The 18,955-nt window shown below is 30.4% G+C and overlaps 1 protein-coding gene across 1 annotated transcript; it reads right to left on the bottom strand.

Annotated features, from left to right (window-relative positions):
- Positions 1–12,446: 12,446 nt before the first annotated feature.
- On the bottom strand, positions 12,447–17,400 carry LOC105965094 (ubiquitin domain-containing protein DSK2a). Its single transcript, XM_012989610.2, has 8 exons — positions 16,943–17,400; positions 15,999–16,481; positions 15,421–15,461; positions 15,214–15,282; positions 14,360–14,406; positions 14,095–14,123; positions 13,026–13,106; positions 12,447–12,903 (listed from the first exon to the last, which is right to left on the bottom strand). The coding sequence occupies exons 1-8, from the start codon at positions 17,181–17,183 to the stop codon at positions 12,755–12,757; spliced, it is 1,140 nt and encodes a 379-aa protein (XP_012845064.2). The 5' UTR covers positions 17,184–17,400; the 3' UTR covers positions 12,447–12,754.
- Positions 17,401–18,955: the final 1,555 nt, after the last annotated feature.

Below are 18,955 nucleotides of genomic sequence, written 5' to 3'. Positions count from 1 at the left end.
TATAAATATCTATCTTTCTGACATCTTCGTATAATAAATGCTCCAGGTTACCACAATAGCTAACTTTTGTAGTAGTGGTCAATATTTTATTGAACATATTATCTATTGTTAAGTCTATAACTATATCCTCAAATTTATTTATTTATTTATTGGTAGTTATGCACGGTACTATAATGTTTAATGTTAACGATGATTCTACATCATCATTATCCATTGTAGTCATGTGAGTACATAACAACTAATGCTCTAAATTAATGATTAATTACTTTGGAGGGATTAAAAGGAATTACAAAAAAAAATGCATTTATGGCTAGGGGCCTCCAAATTACACTTAACAGGGCCATTCGTAGGGAAATAGACTTACTCAAAGAGTTTTCAAGCAATGGAGATGCTTCATTAGTCTCTAGTTGAGGAATTTACGGTACCTCCGGGGTTTTCTGCTTACTCAAAGTCTCTTCAAGCAATGCATATATGCTTGATTAGGAGTCTTCAATGTAGGAATTGGTTGTACATCTTCCAATTCAAGTTCTTCACACCGACCCTTTTTGAAAATAGGGTTGAGCCACCTAAATATTGTTTTGCTCCAAATACCGATAGTTGTATATGAACCACTCATTTTCTAGTTTTATTTTAATGATATGTATATAAAAAAATAAGAACAAATGTACTAAAAGATGAAATGAAAATGTGTTACTGATAATTGAAATTCTATGCTTATTTATAGTTACAAAAATAATCAAAAATGGGAACATGATTTAGCGCAATGGAAAGAAGCATAACATAATGTCCAATTAGAAAATATAGAAAAGGAAAAAGAATTTTTTTTGTAAATTTTAAAATAATGGCTAGATATGTTGACTCATTTAGTGGCAATGCTTGAAATTTGTGACATAGTGGAATTAAAGTTTCGGGGGTTCGAGGGGGCAGTGCCCCTGAATTATTTAAAAGGATAAGTTGCATTAAGTAGTTCTAAAATAAATATCTAATATATTATAATTTTAATAATTAGGGGCCCATAATTAGAGGAATTATAGAAACAAGTAACAATCGTTGGTTTAATATCTATTTTATGAATTAGGGTTCTCAATAATTATATATGTAGTATATTTTTTTTCGAATGAATATTAATATATTTTGGGGGCCCTAAATTTTTAAAAACATTCGGGGTCCCTAGGGGACAGTCTACTTCGTCTTCCCTCAGAACCGGCCCTGGTCTTTCCTTACACGATAAATAATGCAGATGCATGTGATAAAATCTTGTGAGTGGCAATGGTATTTTTTAATGTTCTAAGTGTTCAAATATTTGAAATGATTTGGTTACATTTCAAATTAGAATTACCATAATTACAAAGTTATTTTTTATTTTTTTGCATGTTGTTTCCACCTTTCCCATTACTTGTTTAGTATATTCCACACGAATTAAGTAAATTGGAGAGGTGCTGATTTTTTTGTACTCTTCTCAAATTTTTCCATTTAACTCCAAGTGTATAATAATTTTATGAATTTAACATTTTTTTCTAAAATATTATTCTGAGCGTTCGAGAACATGTTTCACAATTGTGTCTGAAGATTGAATGATGAACAATTAAGTCCATTTGATAATCGAATATCAGTGATATCTTAATATTGTTATTTTCCTGTTATGCCCTTATTTAATGTTAACCTCTAATTTGTTAATTAAATTTCATTAATATGTATGAATAAACACAATTTTTATCAATAATTGACTTACTAATAATCCGTTTTTCTTGCAACACCCTTTAAAAGATCCGAAGTTCTTTAAACTCTTGGCCAATAAAACTTGTATCTACCTACTATAAAGATAAATAGGGCATGCAAGAACAAGAAATGGTAATCAACATAACATTTCCATTTTCGCCCAAAAAGCTCTAATTTTTTTTCGAAATCCTTTCAAGTCTTTTAAGAAATTTTGAAAAACCTATTCATAATATTGACACCCTTTAATTGCAGCAAGAAATCGAGGTTTCGTACCTATTAGCCGAAGAAAAACAACTGAAGGGAGAGTGCTTCAAATACCAAAATCGAGCCAACCAACTTTGATGGTGAATGAGAGGGTATGAGTTTTTAGGAGAGATGTGTTGTTTTCTCCCGTGAGAAGACAATAGGTTTTGATGGTTTTCTTAGTGTATAGTAAGGCTAGAGTTAAATACGAGACTTTTATCTTGATTTTGAAAATGAGAGTTAAATAGGGAAGGAGGAGAAGGCCGATGGTGAAGATGGTGTTTTCGGTGGTGACGGAAGATGAAGACAAGTTAGAGATTATGTGGAAGAAGAAAAAAGATGAAGGTTGTTTTTTCAAAAGATTTTGCTTAACCTCACACAGACATTTATATATATATATAAAAAGTGTAGGTATGTCCTTCTTTTTCTCTGTTGAGAATTTTTTTCTTTTTTATTTGTGAAAAGCGTAAGTATGTCTTTTTTTTCTGTTGAGAAATTTTTCCTTTTCTATTTTGTGAGAAGCGTAGGTATCTCTTATCTATTAAAAGGATATTTTTGTTTAAACAAAAAAGAGAAGAAACCACTAACTGCATTCATCCTTTTTTATAAGTACTAGAAAGGTGTGACGTGCGTTGCACGTCTCTTTTCATTTATGTATATATTAAAATATATTTAAATAGTAGAATGTGATTTTATTTAATATTGATATATATATATATACTATGTATTTATGTTACAATATCTATTTTTTCTTATGTTATTCCAGTAATTACTATCATCGTCTTGAATATCATATGTGTAGTGATTTTTTTTTCTTTTTAATTAGAATATTTTCGATCATGTGATTACTTTCATTTCAAGTTGTCTCATTTACTCTTGATTGTTTATTATTTATTTTTTTTCATTTTTAGAACAAATGACAAATAAATATTAATGAAAAATTAAACATAAATGAAAAATTGGATGAAGACATGATCATTGTCGTGAACCCACGGTTCACGGTGAGAATCGACTTGGTTCACAATTCAAAAGTACAAGACCATTAACCAATCTTAAGATTAAGAGTTTGATTATAATTTTTTTTATATTTAGTACAAGGGACAAATGAATATTAATGAAAAATTAAACATAAATGAAAAATTAAATGGAGACTTGATTATTGTCGTGAACCAACGGTTCACGAGTCAGAATCGACCGGGGTTCACAATAAAAAAATCCTAGACCATTAACCAACCCAAGTTAAGAGTTTGATTATGATTCTAAAATGCAATTTCACAAATCGAGTGTTGGTTCAACCAACGATAGCCGACAGATTTAAGCTGTTGTGATTACAATTTTTCAATGAATCAGATATTATTAATTATTGTATTTAACATGCATTAATGAACTATTTAATTATTATCTATTTTACTTAATTGACCTTGAAGTTTTAATTAGTTTACGGGGTATTTTTGTCTATACATAAAATGGAAAAAACCATCTAGCATTCACACTTTTATATATAGTATAGAAAAAAGAAATAGTATAGAGTAGGGTGTTTCTACCATGATATCATGTGTTCTAAACTTATATGAGATACTCCTTCAAATTGCGACACGTGTCCCGGCAAAAAAACCTATTTTTCCTCATTTATGTATTGTCGCAAATACCCTTTGTACAATAATTATTTATAAAAAATCGGCAATTATAAATTATTAATGAAATGTCAATTTTACCATCTCTATTTTAATGCAATTTTAAATCTATATTTATTGCTGAATTAAAATTTACAAAGTCAATTATATCATTATTCATAAAAATCATTAAACCACCCATACAAGAATACAAGAATACAAAGAAAACTTACCATTAAGACACAACACATAATTGAAAATAAACTAACAATACGGATATATATCACAAAGCTACAATTTATAATGGTTATAAAACTTATATAAATAATGTTAAATAAATTATTAATTTTCATATAATTATTATTATATATTAATAATATTCCATACTAAAAATCTTTATATAATATATTTTAAAAATCTAAGGAAATGCTGATCAACTCGTGTAATTAAAAAATGAATTTTGAAAGAATTTGAAGTTTGAATTGAATCGTAAATTGTAAGGTTTAATTAAATCGTTATATTTGAATCAATTAAACTCATGTGTTTTTAATTCAAAAATAATATTCAAACATTTGATCGATTAAGCTCAACTTATTTCAATTCGTAGACAATATTCAAGTATTTGAATCGGTTAAACTCAATAATTTACAATAGCGTATTAATCAAACTATGTATAGTTAAAGTTTAGTATTTTTTTTATTAAATTTTATCATAAAAAATAATAAAATTTAATTCGTAAAAATCGTAAGATTTAATATATATATATATATATATATATATATATATATTTCTTTTTTTCTTCTGTCCGCAAGAACTTGCACTGAGATAATGGAAATAATTATCATGAAAATTGTCAGACTATATAAAAGTTTTCGATTCATCTTCTCGAACCAAAAAATAAACATATTTTGTTTATCAAGGAAGAAAATTATGAATTCGTTGAAGTGATAAATTCATATACATCCCCTCCAATTTTTAGAAATCGATACAACAAGACCACCTCGTTAGGAATACTGATTGAATAGGGTTTATATATATATATATATATATATTTAAGATATTAAAGTTACAATTTTACAACCCAAGTGAGCACTTAACAAATGACATGTTGCAATTAAATATATAATTATTTTATTTATTTTTAATTAACAATTATTTTATAGTTGGAGCAAATTAATTAATATAGGTATGAAAATATAGTGTTAAATATTAAAATTAATATTTAATATTTTATTTTGATATATTACGTTTGAACTAGTATAGGTATGAAAATATAGGCATGTACATTATGTACGATTGAACTCAATAGCCCCCATGTGCGAATACACATAAAAATGTTATAATTATGAATTAACTCAATAAATAATAGGAAAATGAGGGATAACCCCTCATTAGATAAAATGATATGGTATATGCCCAATTTATAATTGACCCTTTGTGAACAAACCTATATAATATTTTTTGAGTGGTGTGACCCCTAAACCTTTTGCATCATTATGTAGAATTCATGTTTTACACAAAAAGAAAATCAAGGAGGTCATACAACAATATAGAATGCCTTGTTTTCAATACGAGATCGATGAAGTGATAAATTAATTTATATCCTCTCCAATTTATAGTGATCAATACAACAAGACCCATTCGTTAGAATACTGGTTGAATGGAGTTTATATATATATATATATATATATATATATATATATATATATAACTCTATCCAATCAGTATTCCTAGCCAGGTGGTCCCGTTGTGTTGATTCCTATAAATTGAAGAGGATGTATATGAATTTATCACTTCATCGAACTCGTAATATTCTTCGTTGATAAACGAAATATGTATATTTTTGGGTTCTAGAAAGATGAGTCTAAAACTTTTACATAGTCTCACAGTTTTCATGATAATTATATCCTCGGTACAAATTCTTGCGGGCGCGAACAAGAACTGCGGAGGTGAGGCAGAAGAAAAAAAGAAAAAATATAAACACACACACACACACACACACATATATATATATATATATATATATATATATATATATATATATATATATATATATATATATATATATACTCAACCAATATTTCAAGTGAGGTGGCCACGTTGTATTGATTCCTATAAATTGGAGGGGATGTATATAAATTTATCACTTCATCGATCTCGTAACATTCTTCCTTGATACAGGAAATCTGTTTATTCTTGGGGGCAGGAGAGATGAATCTAAAACTTATATATTGTCTCACAATTTTCATGATAATTATATCCAGTACCTCGGTGCAAGTTCGTGCAGACGAGGACGAGAACTGCGAAGGGGAGATAGAAAAAATATATATATATATATATATATATATATATATATATATATATATATATATATATATATATATATATATATGAATTTATCACTTCAACGAATTCATAATATTCTTCCTTGATAAACAAAATATGTTTATTTTTGGGTTCGAGAAGATGAATCTAAAACTTTTATATAGTCTTACAATTTCATGATAATTATTTCCATTATCTCGGTGCAAGTTCTTGCGGACAGAAGAAAAAAAGAAAAAAAAAACAATATATGTATATATATATATATATATATATATATATATATATATATATATATATATATATATATATATATATATTAAATCTTACGATTTTTACGAATTAAATTTTATTATTTTTTATGATAAAATTTAATACAAAAAGGTACTAAACTTTAACTATACATAGTTTGATTAATACGCTATTGCAAACTATTGAGTTTAACCGATTCAAATATTTGAATATTGTCTACGAATTGAAATAAGTTGAGCTTAATCGATCAAATGTTTGAATATTGTTTTTGAATTAAAAACACATGAGTTTAATTGATTCAAATATTACGATTTAATTAAATCTTACAATTTACGATTCAATTCAAACTTCAAATTCTTTCGAAATTCATTTTTTAATTACACGAGTTGATCAGCATTTCCTTAGTTTTTTAAAATATATTATATAAAGATTTGTTAGTATGGAATATTATTAATATGTAATAATAATTATAAGAACATTAATAATTTATTTAACATAATTTATATAAGTTTTATAACCATTATAAATTGTAGTTTTGTGATATATAGCCGTATTGTTAGTTTATTTTCAATTATGTGTTGTGTCTTAATGGTAAGTATTCTAGTATTCTTGTCCGCGTCCGCGAGAACTTGCACCGAGCTACTTGAATAATTATCATGAAAATACGGAGACTATATAAAGGTTTTAGATTCATCTCTCTCGCACCCAAGAATAAACATATTTCGTTTATCAAGGAAGAATATTATAAGATCGATGAAGTGATAAATTCATTTACACTCCCTCCAATATATAGGAATCAATACAACGAAACAACCTCCCTAAGAATACTTGTTGAATCGAGTTTATATATATATATATATATATATATATATATATTTTTTTTTTTTTTTCTATCTCCCCTTCGCAGTTCTCGTCATCGTCCGCACGAACTTGCACCGAGGTACTGGATATAATTATCATGAAAATTTTGAGACTATATATAAGTTTTAGATTCATCTCTCCGGCCCCCAAGAATAAACAGATTTCCTGTATCAAGGAAGAATATTACGAGATCGATGAAGTGATAAATTTATATACATCCCCTCCAATTTATAGGAATCAATACAACGGGACCACCTCACTTGAAATATTGGTTGAATATATATATATATATATATATATATATATATATATATATATATATATATATATATATATATATATATATTTTTTAATTTTTTAATTTTTTTTTCTTCTTCTGTCTCCCCTCAGCAGTTCTCGTCCACAGTCGGAAGAACATGCACCGAGATACTAGATATAATTATCATGAAAATTGTGGGACTATATAAAGGTTTTATATTCGTCTCTCTCGCACCCAAGAATAAACAGATTTCGTGAATCAAAGAAGAATATTACGAGATCGATGAAGTGATAAATTCATTTACTTCGCCTCCATTTTATAAGAATAAATACAACGGGACCACCTCGCTAGGAATACTGGTTGAATAGAGTTTATGCCATAGTTGATAACTTCACGTTATATATTTGTATACATGTAGATGTAATTAAGTAACCAATATATGATTTGTTAGCACTTAATTAATTAGCAAGTAGCAAACCGTTCAAATTTCAACTGTGTGTTGTAAAACAATAATTATTTAAATATTAATATTAATATTAATATTAATATTAATATTAATTAAACAATTTAATTTTATAGTTTCGTATGATATTTACACGATAATATTGAAATTTCTGTTATAGTCAAATTACTATCTCAAGAGTTAACAAATAAAAGAACTCTTGGCAAATAGTATTAAAAGCTTTTCTGAAGATATTGTAACTTGATATTTAACAAACTAGTATTTTTTTTCCCGTGCGATGCACGGAATAGTATTTCAAAAGTGAGAATACTTATTGATTTAATATATGACAATAACAATTATAATAAAATTTATTTGTGATATTGGTAACATCATCAATATTTATACAAATTTAATAATATAAATTGATTCCGAAAAAAAAAGTTATATTAACTTAATTCTCATAATATAAAATTGATTATCAAATAAATGAAACGTAGAAAAATCAGAGAAAAATAATAAGAACAATTAAAAAGATATAGAAGCAGTGGATTATGATTGTGCTAGCCTAGATTTGGTGTTAAAGTAATTAGAAAAAATTATTGCGAAATAGGAGATAAATATATTAATAAATAATTTGTTTTACAAATATACCATTAGGGTTTCTTAGGTTGCCCTATCGTTTCTTTCTTTTATATATAAGATAAGATTTACCACAACTCATTACAACTAAATAAGTAAAAATGAAAATAAAACAAAAATTATTTATTTTTTATTAAAAGTGTGGCCTTACAAAATTTCGGCCTTATTGTTTAGGTTTTGTTTTTGCTATTTTTTTCAACTCGTGGCATATTTGAGATTATTTTTAATCTTATATTTGTCTTTATTAAATTTCTTATTATATTTTGCAACCACTCTTATTTTCAGACATAGACATCTCTAATAACACAACCAAACGTAGACTCTCAAATTGACAAGTGAGACACTATGAAACTTCAGCCTCATTTTTGTACGGTTTATTTTTGCTCTTCTTTTTTTCCAACACGTTTTAAAGACTTCCCCTACTTCTTTCTTCTACCTATTTTTTTCCTTGTATAATGGATAGTGACTCGTAGTTTCCAACGAGATTATACAATGGGATACGATTTCAGCATCATATCTTACTATCAGATAATATCAAGTTGCAAATATAAATAATTAACTGTCTAGATTAATAAAATTGTATACTTTAATGTTACTATTTGGAAATATTACTATCAAGTGCACATCAAATTTGGTTATATATATATCGGGGTTATTGATGGGAACTCCCTCTAATATTTTTTTTTAATAAATATGGATCCAGCTCTTTTTCCTTTATTAGTGATAGGTCAAACTTTTCTCTTATTCCAAATTTACCCTCTCTACTATTCCCTACCTACTACTTTAATGCCTTATTTATTTCTTTTAATCACCATTTTCGTTTATTTCTTCATTTATTTTTTCTAAACATAATGTATTTTAAAACATATTATTAAAAAAATATTTTTTAATATTTTTTTTTCAGCTGTTGGTTTTCCAAATCAACTATAAAATTTCAGAAAATAACTATTCAATTTTCGAAATCAACAACAATATTTCTTAAACAACTATAATTTTGTTTTTTCTCCTACTTGTTGGCTTATTTTTTTCATAATTAATTACAAAATTACTCAGAACAACTATTTTTTGTTTTCGCTCTTTCCCTGAATAAACTACAAGAAAACTCCAAAACAACCACAAAAATAGTGATTTTCAATAGCAGGTTTACCAAAAAATATTTACCAAAAATTAACGGAAATCAACTATAATAAATCAAAATCACCTATAAATATTGAAAATAACTATAAAAATCTAGTTGTTTAATAAGATCAACTAAAATTATCGAAAACAACTACAAATTTACTGAAAACAACTGTAAAGGTATCAAAAATCACCTACAAAATGTCAAAAACAACTACAACGAAAATACCCAAGATCTGTAAACTACAATCAATTTATTTCTTCTTCTTTGTCTTGGCTCTTGGCTAAAATCATCCCACAACTCCTAGCAATGCAGGCTTCAAAGAAAGCAATGCAGACCTCAAAGAAGCCATAGCCTCCAGTAATCTAACATTACAAAAACAAAATTATGAAAGGTCAAAAATCAAATACAAAGTTAAATTCAAGGGGATGTGTAATCGAAAATCAACTAAATTGACCACAAATTATAACTACATATGATAACTACAATACAGGGGATGCCTAATCGGAAAAACCCTAGCTTCTCTAACCACTTTGGCGGCTGCAGGGGAGGGGTCAGTGACGCGCACCGGCGGGCGGTGATAGAATCTCGACGGGGCGGGGCAGCGGTGGTGACTAAGGCACGGAGCAGCGCAACGAAGGAACAATTTTATAGACAAAATAAGTGGAGAAGGTCACTGCATGCAGGGGTTGTGCCAGTGGAGCGTCGCGGCGAACGTAGGTGGAATTAATCGCGGCGGGGCGGGGCATCGGTGGTGGTTGAGGCACAGATCGGCGGTGGAAGAACAATTTTACAACTATGGTGGAAGAAATGAAGGCTGATGGAGAAAAAAGGAAGATTGGAGAAGAGAAATAGGGTTTCCACTTTCCACATAATCACATATTTAAATATATGACATGTGAGAGTAAATTAAGTATATTCAGTGTTTAGTTTATTAAATATTTATTTAATTCAATAAGTAGGGGATTTCACTAATAAAATAAAAGGGATTAAATCCATTTTTATTATACTTAATGAATAAGGTTTTCACTAATTTACATGAATAATCATTTTTGTGATAAGATTCTAGTAGTGCATTATTTTTGTGCACGTGCATTGTCATGTGTTTGACATTATAGAGGCCCGAAGAAATTTCGAAACAAATTGTCCCTACCTTGTTCTGTATTATTTATTTTTCTTCATTATTAAGAAATTTATATTTTCTATCTTACTCCTCATTAACAAAATAAAAAATAAAAGATTATTAATTTATTAAAAAAAAAATTGAAACATATTTTGTATCCAGATATTAATGGGGAAAACGAAAATATATAAACTGCTATTAAATATTCATTAAAAAAATTATATATAATTTTTTTAATATCAGTCGCCTTTTCCAAATTAAGAAAAAAAGCGAGAAAAAATGTGCATGAAAAATACTATTTTACCTTTTTCATGTACTGATTTTAGAAATCAAAGTTCTTTCATATATCTAATGACTATATACATACAAATGAAGAATATGTTCAATAATTAAGCTGAAAACATACAATCGCAATCAATTAAGGGAGTTTAAAGAAATCGATCATTTATCAAAGAAAACTGACTAGGGGCAGTATAGTTGCCCATTTAAATAATAGCAAAGTATTTACTGTAAATAATCCACTAATTCAAACTGTCTTCAAATGAACTTCTTCTTGATCTTGTTCCTATATAAATAAAATATAGTTGGCTATTGTACGAGAGTGTAGGTTTACCCAATGCATGCACCTATATGGTTGGATGCGGGTTTTTTTATTACCAAAAAAAATATATATGGTTAGCTATCACTTATTAGATGGCCTAGTAGTTGCAGCAAGTGAGTTTGTGTCAATTACTTTCGTCCCCGCCCCCGTTTTTTTTTTTTCCCAAAATCACGTTTTCCCTAGTTTAGTGTGAAGATGTCCGAATTTTGAGCTTTGGATTCATGTTCTGGTACCCATGATTGCGTAAAAAGATCAAAATCTTGAAAGTAAAAATGTAAATTTTACTTCCAGTCCAAGATCGTAATTGTCCACATTTTTCTTCATTTTTCTATCCGTAAAAAAATAAAGTTTTGAATTGACAAAGAAAAAAATGGTCACCTAAGATGACATCATCAAGTTGTGAAGGCCAAAAATATATAATCAAAAAATATTGTATGTTCTATTGAAGATCCCTATAGAATATTGTATATGATTGTAATATTTAGGTCCGTGGTAGTTCTTTAAAGTATATTTAAATTAATGTCGTTGTCAGTCCTTATAGATGTTACATTCGGTCAAATACAGGGGTAGTATTGCATTAGTATTGATCTACAAACGTTATTTAAACACACTTATGTGTGAATCAGTGAAATGTACGGATATAGAATTGCATCCACTACACTTATAATTAATAAGGTGTAGCGTCTACAAAACTTTTTTGTCACCAATATAATTGTTTCCCTTATCATAGTTTTGAATTTTCCATGGTTTCAATCGCTCAACTAACACATGTATATCCTTTAGCAAAGTTGTAGTTGTTTCTTATAAGCTCTTCGAGGTTCGTTTTTTTTTTCTTCTGCGTTTATTTTTCTCGTGTTTTTGTTATCGACCGTTCATTATATGCACCCACATCGTCATCATAAACTTTAAACTTTTAAACTTCCAAGTTTTGAACATGTTCAACTTTTCTTAGAGAAAAACAATTTTTCACAATGACTTTTAAATTTTTAGTTCAAATATAAACTAGTTTTAAGATTATTGGATGAATTTAAAATCGTTACTCAAATCTTATCAAATCCATCTTTAAAGTCAAATGAGTATACTATCTTTGGAAGCATCGATTTGGCTAAGAGCCTAGCAAACTGCTACGATATTTAGCACAATACCACAAGCGATTTTTTTCATGTCTAAAGATAGCAAGATTCCAAATATACGAGTTACGAACTCTTAGGTCGCTGTAATATTTTCGATACGACCCAAACATGGAGGATTCATTAGCGATAAAAATCATCTAGAACCGATAATATCAAGAATTTAAAACACCCTCAACCAGTCATTGTAAAGAGTGCACTACAAAAAGTGGAAAATACTGCACTCCACACCGCATTTACGAGACACTGAATATTGCTCATGCCATGTTAGTTTTCGGTTTTTTTTTTTCTAAGTCACGGGACGGACCAAAAGGGCAAAAAGGAAGGTGTTTCAAGAAACACATTGAAGTTTGGTTTGTCGCATTAAATGACTGAATTGTACCATCTCCAAAGCTACGAATGAACACAAAAGATAGTAAGATCGACTCTATTGACCAGGATTTCCAGTAAGGCGATCCACAGCAGCAGTAACATTCCCAGTAGAGGCAATCAATGCTGTGATGCTTTCTCGCTTATCAATGAAGCCCATTTCACGTAACTGAGATAGTTGAGTGGCGTATAATTCCTCAGGGGGAACTGCAATGAAGCATGAAAAAGAACACAAATTACACGAAGTAATTATAGTAAAACACGAAGAAGTAAAAAACACAAAATAACGAGAAAAATCACAAAATTGTAAGAAAGGGAGAGATAAGAACCTTGAGAACTATTTGGAGGAGTCCTAAGTCCACGAAACATGTTCGTCAATGTATCCAATCCCAAGTTGTCAGCTCTACCAGCTACAATTTCATACAGCCAATATGTTAGATGAACATTGAAATACGAAACATATGCAAATATAACTTCGATTGACTTGAGCATACAGGGGCTTGCTTTCTAAGATATAGTCTAAGAAGTTATATACATGCAATTAGCCAAATCCTGGATTTATGAGATTTCTGTCAGCCGAAGACCATCAAACAATACCCATTCTTACACGAACAAAAATATTTATCTCTACAAAAATTCATAAAAATTGGTAATCCATTGTCTGGTTTTCCCGAAATATTTTTCATTCGCCAAAATCGAACCAAACATTTTTTAGCACTGTTATTCTTACTCCTCGTATAATTCTCTCTTCCCAAAATATTTGCAAAATTACACACACACACATACGTATAGATGCGCGAATATTTCAATTCTTATATTTAAAAAAATTCAAATCACTACATTAAAAGTTATGTTTACACCTTCCAGTCATTGCATTTATTATAGATAATATATAAATCTTAAATGTAAACACATTCTATAACAGTATAGAATGACCAGTCATAAACGCTACATGACATATACAGTAAAACAATGTCTCCCAAATAAAATCAAACAAAAAGTTCCTAAAAAATGCACCAAATCAACCATTTCTAGTAAAATGAAATATATCAAAATATCCAGCTTAGATTCATGAATAATAAACAAGCTGCCTAGGCATTAAAAAATTACTTGTTTACGACATCTTCAATCTATTATGAGCATTTTCTGCCTAGGAATGTAAACAGCAAATTCAATACTTAAAAGCTAAGAACAGGAAATATCAGTTACTGAATCAGTGCAACAAAACTTGATGCACAGTCCGTATCAAGTAAAATCACATGTATCCATAAAATATAGAACGAGCGTCTAGTGAAAGAATCGACTAGTGCATTACGAATCGCTAGATTCAATGTTTAACGAGATCCAAAATATAAGAAAAAGCAGAATATTAGTTCCAGGAAGAAGTAAGATGCAGACCTGTTATCTCAGCATTTTGACCTGGTTCTCTGCAATATTCAGCGAACCCAGTTAATTAGTAAAGCAACGGAACATCGACAGGAAAAATGCAGATCGTAACACTTGAATTTGGAGGCAGATTTCACGACTACAAAAATAATTTAGCCAAATATTTGATCTGACGGTGCACATTATTTCAATGCAAACGGATTCCTACCAACACATTTGAATCACAAATGTTTCATCTTATAAATGATATACAGGAAAATAAAAGGGTCAAACTTACGGAGATGTCTGGCGACCAAGTCGAGATGACAGAGATCTGTTAAGTTGCTGAGACAGGAGAAAAAGCCACAAAGTCAAAGGTCTATAGTAGGAACGGGAACGGGAACGTAGATTAGAAGGAAATAAATACGATAAATTATTTGAAATTGTGGTGTTTCATAGAATGTTATATTTTTACTTCAAAAGTACCCGAGATTTCCTAGCATTGCACATAGCACAGCTCGCATTATTTTCAGATTTAAAGTAAATACTTCTAGAGAGGCACAATTTATGTTTTATGAAAAACTTCATTAGGCTGTTTTATGAGAAATCTCATTAGCACTGCATTGGAAAAAGAGAGATTCCTTTGCAGAGGAAGTTTCAATTGAAAGCAGCCATAAATAGAACCAAAAATAGTGGAGGGCAAAAAGGCTCTCCTAACAAAAAACTCATACACAGGCAAAGTTGCGGAATCCGTGCAGTATCCGGATACATCACCTCTAAATTGAACTAATTGATATGCAGCCATGCAAATAGTACTATACATTTTTTTGACCTACTTGACCCACAACCTTTTCTTTTGTAATAGCTTCGCTGAGTTGCATTTCCAACAATCCGTGTTTCAGACTTCCCAACAAGGATACCATGTATATAGCATATTTCTAAGTGCTGGCAAAAGAATCTAAAACTCCCAAGCATTGCACATGCACTTTCACACACACACACACACACACACACACACACACACACACACACACACACAGTCACATCCACAGTGGTCTGCATTTAGAGATTCCATGCATTACAGACTAACACAATAGGTAAACAAAGCAAGAATCTACACAGAATCGGAGAGGAAGAGATCTAATAGTTTACCTGCAATGTCTCAGTGGAACCTAAGTGATGAACAGACTGAGCATGATTGGAGTTAGCCACGTTCACCAGCTGCTCCACATGAGAAAAATAAGATTTCAGAATTATACCAAAGACAGTAGAAAAGGACAAAGAAGAAAATTAGAAGTCAGCGTGCGTTCAGAAACTGGTAAATCAAGTTCAAGTTAAGCCCCTAAATAGAGTGCTCACGTTCCCAGACTGTGTATCCAAGTTTGTCTGCATTCCTCCAGCTGCAAAGTTTATTTCAAGAACATTAACAATCTGACAAAAATACTCATGCCAAACCAATACAAAATTTTAATAAAAAATACCAGAATGAAATAAATCGTACAAATTGGACATGTCAAATAACTTTGAAAACAATGTCAAGATATACTGGCCCCAAACTAATATAGTATCTCAAATAACTAAGGAATTGAAATACTTTGGAGCTCTCTGAACTATTTTAAGTTCTAGCCTGTCTCTGTTTATTACTAAAGTCATGACAGTCCACGCTATTGTCACAAGAATTTAAAGAACTGTTCAATGTAAGGAGAAGCATTCAATATATATATATATATATATATATATATATATATATATATATATATATATATAGGACCTGTGCAGGAAAAATTATCAAGAAAATATAGAAACCCCAAAACTAATGCATGTTCCACCTAACATACCACAATACTACAGAAAGTGACGCGAAAAACTATTGGGGCGAGCAATTTTTATTTGAAATTATAGGAATTAAAAGATGGTGCTAACAGATTTGGACTTACTGCCAGCAGAGGTCCCATTACGAGGCGGGTTTATATTCGGAGCAGGGGTATTGTAAACCCGATGCACTATCTCAGGGTACCGCGCAGATTCCATTGTATGATGGAAGGCTATAGGATCAGAAAATGTGCGTGTAACCCCTGGGTTACGGTCCATAATCTCGCGCGATTCAGGACTGCTCAACATCATGGTGCGCAGAATTTCGGGATTCCTCATTACATTCCGAACAGATGGCGAATTAAAAAAATCGCTAACCAGGTTGGGGTTTTGTCTGAACTGCTGCTGAACATGTTCATATATATCACTATAATTTCGTATTCCATCGCGGAGAATTCCAGGAAAGAATGTAGATATAAGTCCAGGTCCACCTGGCCCGCCTTCATCAAAACCAGGAAAGAAATTACGAGCGCCAGCTTCAGTTGAAGCTGCAGGTACAGATGTCGCAGAACTTCGTACCAAGTGAACAGTGTGACCTGCCTCGAGACCTGTCAACAAAAAATAAAAATAGTTTAATTAATTCCAAATCATTCTATCATTTAATATTCTCGGTCGAGTTCTGAATTACAATTCAATGTCGAAATGTTGTTAAATATTTTGAAGCATCCCAATTACAAAATTACGACTACATCTCAGAACATCGGAAACTCGCGATTTCGAATTTGTAGCACGTACGACACCACCACCGGTAACATTTCAAGCAAAAGATGCGACTATCCAAAGTAGAAGAAATACGAAATTGTTTCCGGTAAACGACATACACTTTTAAGACGAAAAGTAACTAGCACTGCATTTCGAGAAACATGGCATTTCTACCAACAAATTCGTTCAGAATTTCATTTTCATGAAAACAGAACACCGATTTTCACCGTACGTGTTATCCTCATCAAAAAAAAAACAAATCAGTACGAAAATAAATGTAGAGAATAATTAGTGCTTAATGCTTAACCGTAGCTCCGTAGGGTATGATCGTCCCCCAAAATGCGGCCTCTGTAGATCACGCGCTGCTGGCGTGTGGGGATTTCGCATTTCCGAGCAACGATTGACTTGAAAAGTACAACGGTCGAGTCCAAGCACACCTGAACAGAGAATTTCGCACCGTCGGAGCAGCTGATGTTGATAGTCACCTCTTCTTCTCCGGCGTGATTGCTTGAATCGGTTCCGCCGTGTGACGCAGCGCCGCCGCTCATTCTGGAGAAAAAGTATAGCAGAAACTAGGAAAAAAAACCAAATGCGAGTTGATCGTGCTGAAACCCTAGGGTTAGTCGAGTACGTACAGTTCTGCGAACAAAAAAAGAAAAGAAAAACAAATATATAGTTCTGAGTATTTGCTTGGAGTGATGCTCTAGAAGGGTCTGTGGTTTAAAAGAGAGAATATTAATAAAACCGCCATTATGGCCTCACTGTAAATAAACATGACTCAAAGAAAAGTGTTTATATTTTATTATTTATAACCTATAGTTTATTTCGTAGCACTAAACAAATGTACATATACACGTGTCATCGTGTAACAAAGTAAATATATTTCTATTATTAGGTGGATCTTGTCACACATGGTTAGTCTAGTGTGATTTATGTCTTCTGTATGATTTGCAAGCTATTGTTCGAGAATATAAATTTACACAGTATATCTATAAGCTCGGATTTCTTCATTAAAAAAACTGTGCCAATGATGAATGAAAATAAATATGCACATCTAATTAATATAATGTCCACATTGTCAGCCTAATTTCATGGAGTTATTCTTATTCTTATTTTTATTTTATTTTATTATTTTGATAATAAGGGAGCTATTTTGCTTAATTTCTTTCTCTTCACTGGTTTTGCCATTTATGTGAACGTATAACATTATACCTATGTAGCATGGACACGCAAATGGTGATACGGCCTATCGGGAAACAAGGAAACAGATACGGGGTAACGGTATATTAAAAAAATGGGAATACGGGGAGTTTAGACAAAATGCGTAAATATTAAAAGTATTGGGGTATATTTATGAATATGTTATATAAACATACCTAAGTTTTTATTTATATACAAATTATTTTTATATATTTTCATGCAAACATATTCAAAATAAATTTTACTATTAATTCACAATTGATCATTAAATCATGTAAATAATTAGGGAATCAACAAAACTATTTGAAAATTTATTATGCAAACATGTTTCTAACCTTTTACAAATTGCAAAAATTACCCATAAGGTGCCCGGCAGGTGTCCTCGAGCGTCTGGCACAAAATGTGTCCGAAAACGTGGAAACTTTAAGAAGTTAAAGCTTTATGTGCTACATAGCTTTATACACACACATTTTTTTCCGATTGAACATAATACACGTATATTGTACATATATGATATATTAGGATATAAATCGGAATGAAATTTCAATTTGTCGTCAATTCTAATTCAAAAGGTTTTGGATTCCAAAATTCCAATTTTCGATGCTTTTATTTTATTTTAGTAAATTGAAATTGGAAGTGTATACTACAGTCATGCTCGATTTGTGTATTGGAGTACTAAAATCGCAAGTCACCTACGAACAATAGTATCGTTGGCTAATTGAATACATTCAATGCAGGCAACCTTTTTATTTAGTTGGAATATTATGGAATTAGATCTTCGATCAAGTATCTACGACGATACTCCTTTTTTCAGTATCAACATCTCTAAAATGAAATTGAGTATCTTTTCGTCATAGAAATCTCCAAAAACGCAATTCCGATCTTGATAAATAAAAAAAAAGTTAAAACTGTTAAACAAAAGTCTCGATATTTGAAGATCACCCAATTCCTACTCCAATCTTGGTCTTTTTGCTTAAAATTTAAAAAATAGATGCAATGGATGATATCCTTAGGTTGCATTCGGATGACAAAATTTGAGCTAAGGACTTTCATGTTTGAAGTTAGATTTGAATGGAACGATTTGAAGGAAGAATTTCAAATTCATATTAACATATTTTAC

The sequence above is a fragment of the Erythranthe guttata genome, chromosome 8 (assembly GCF_056151865.1).
Source record: "Erythranthe guttata isolate IM_541 chromosome 8, IM_541, whole genome shotgun sequence".
Classification (NCBI taxonomy): domain Eukaryota; kingdom Viridiplantae; phylum Streptophyta; class Magnoliopsida; order Lamiales; family Phrymaceae; genus Erythranthe; species Erythranthe guttata.
This window is presented reverse-complemented; position numbering and strand designations above follow the sequence as displayed.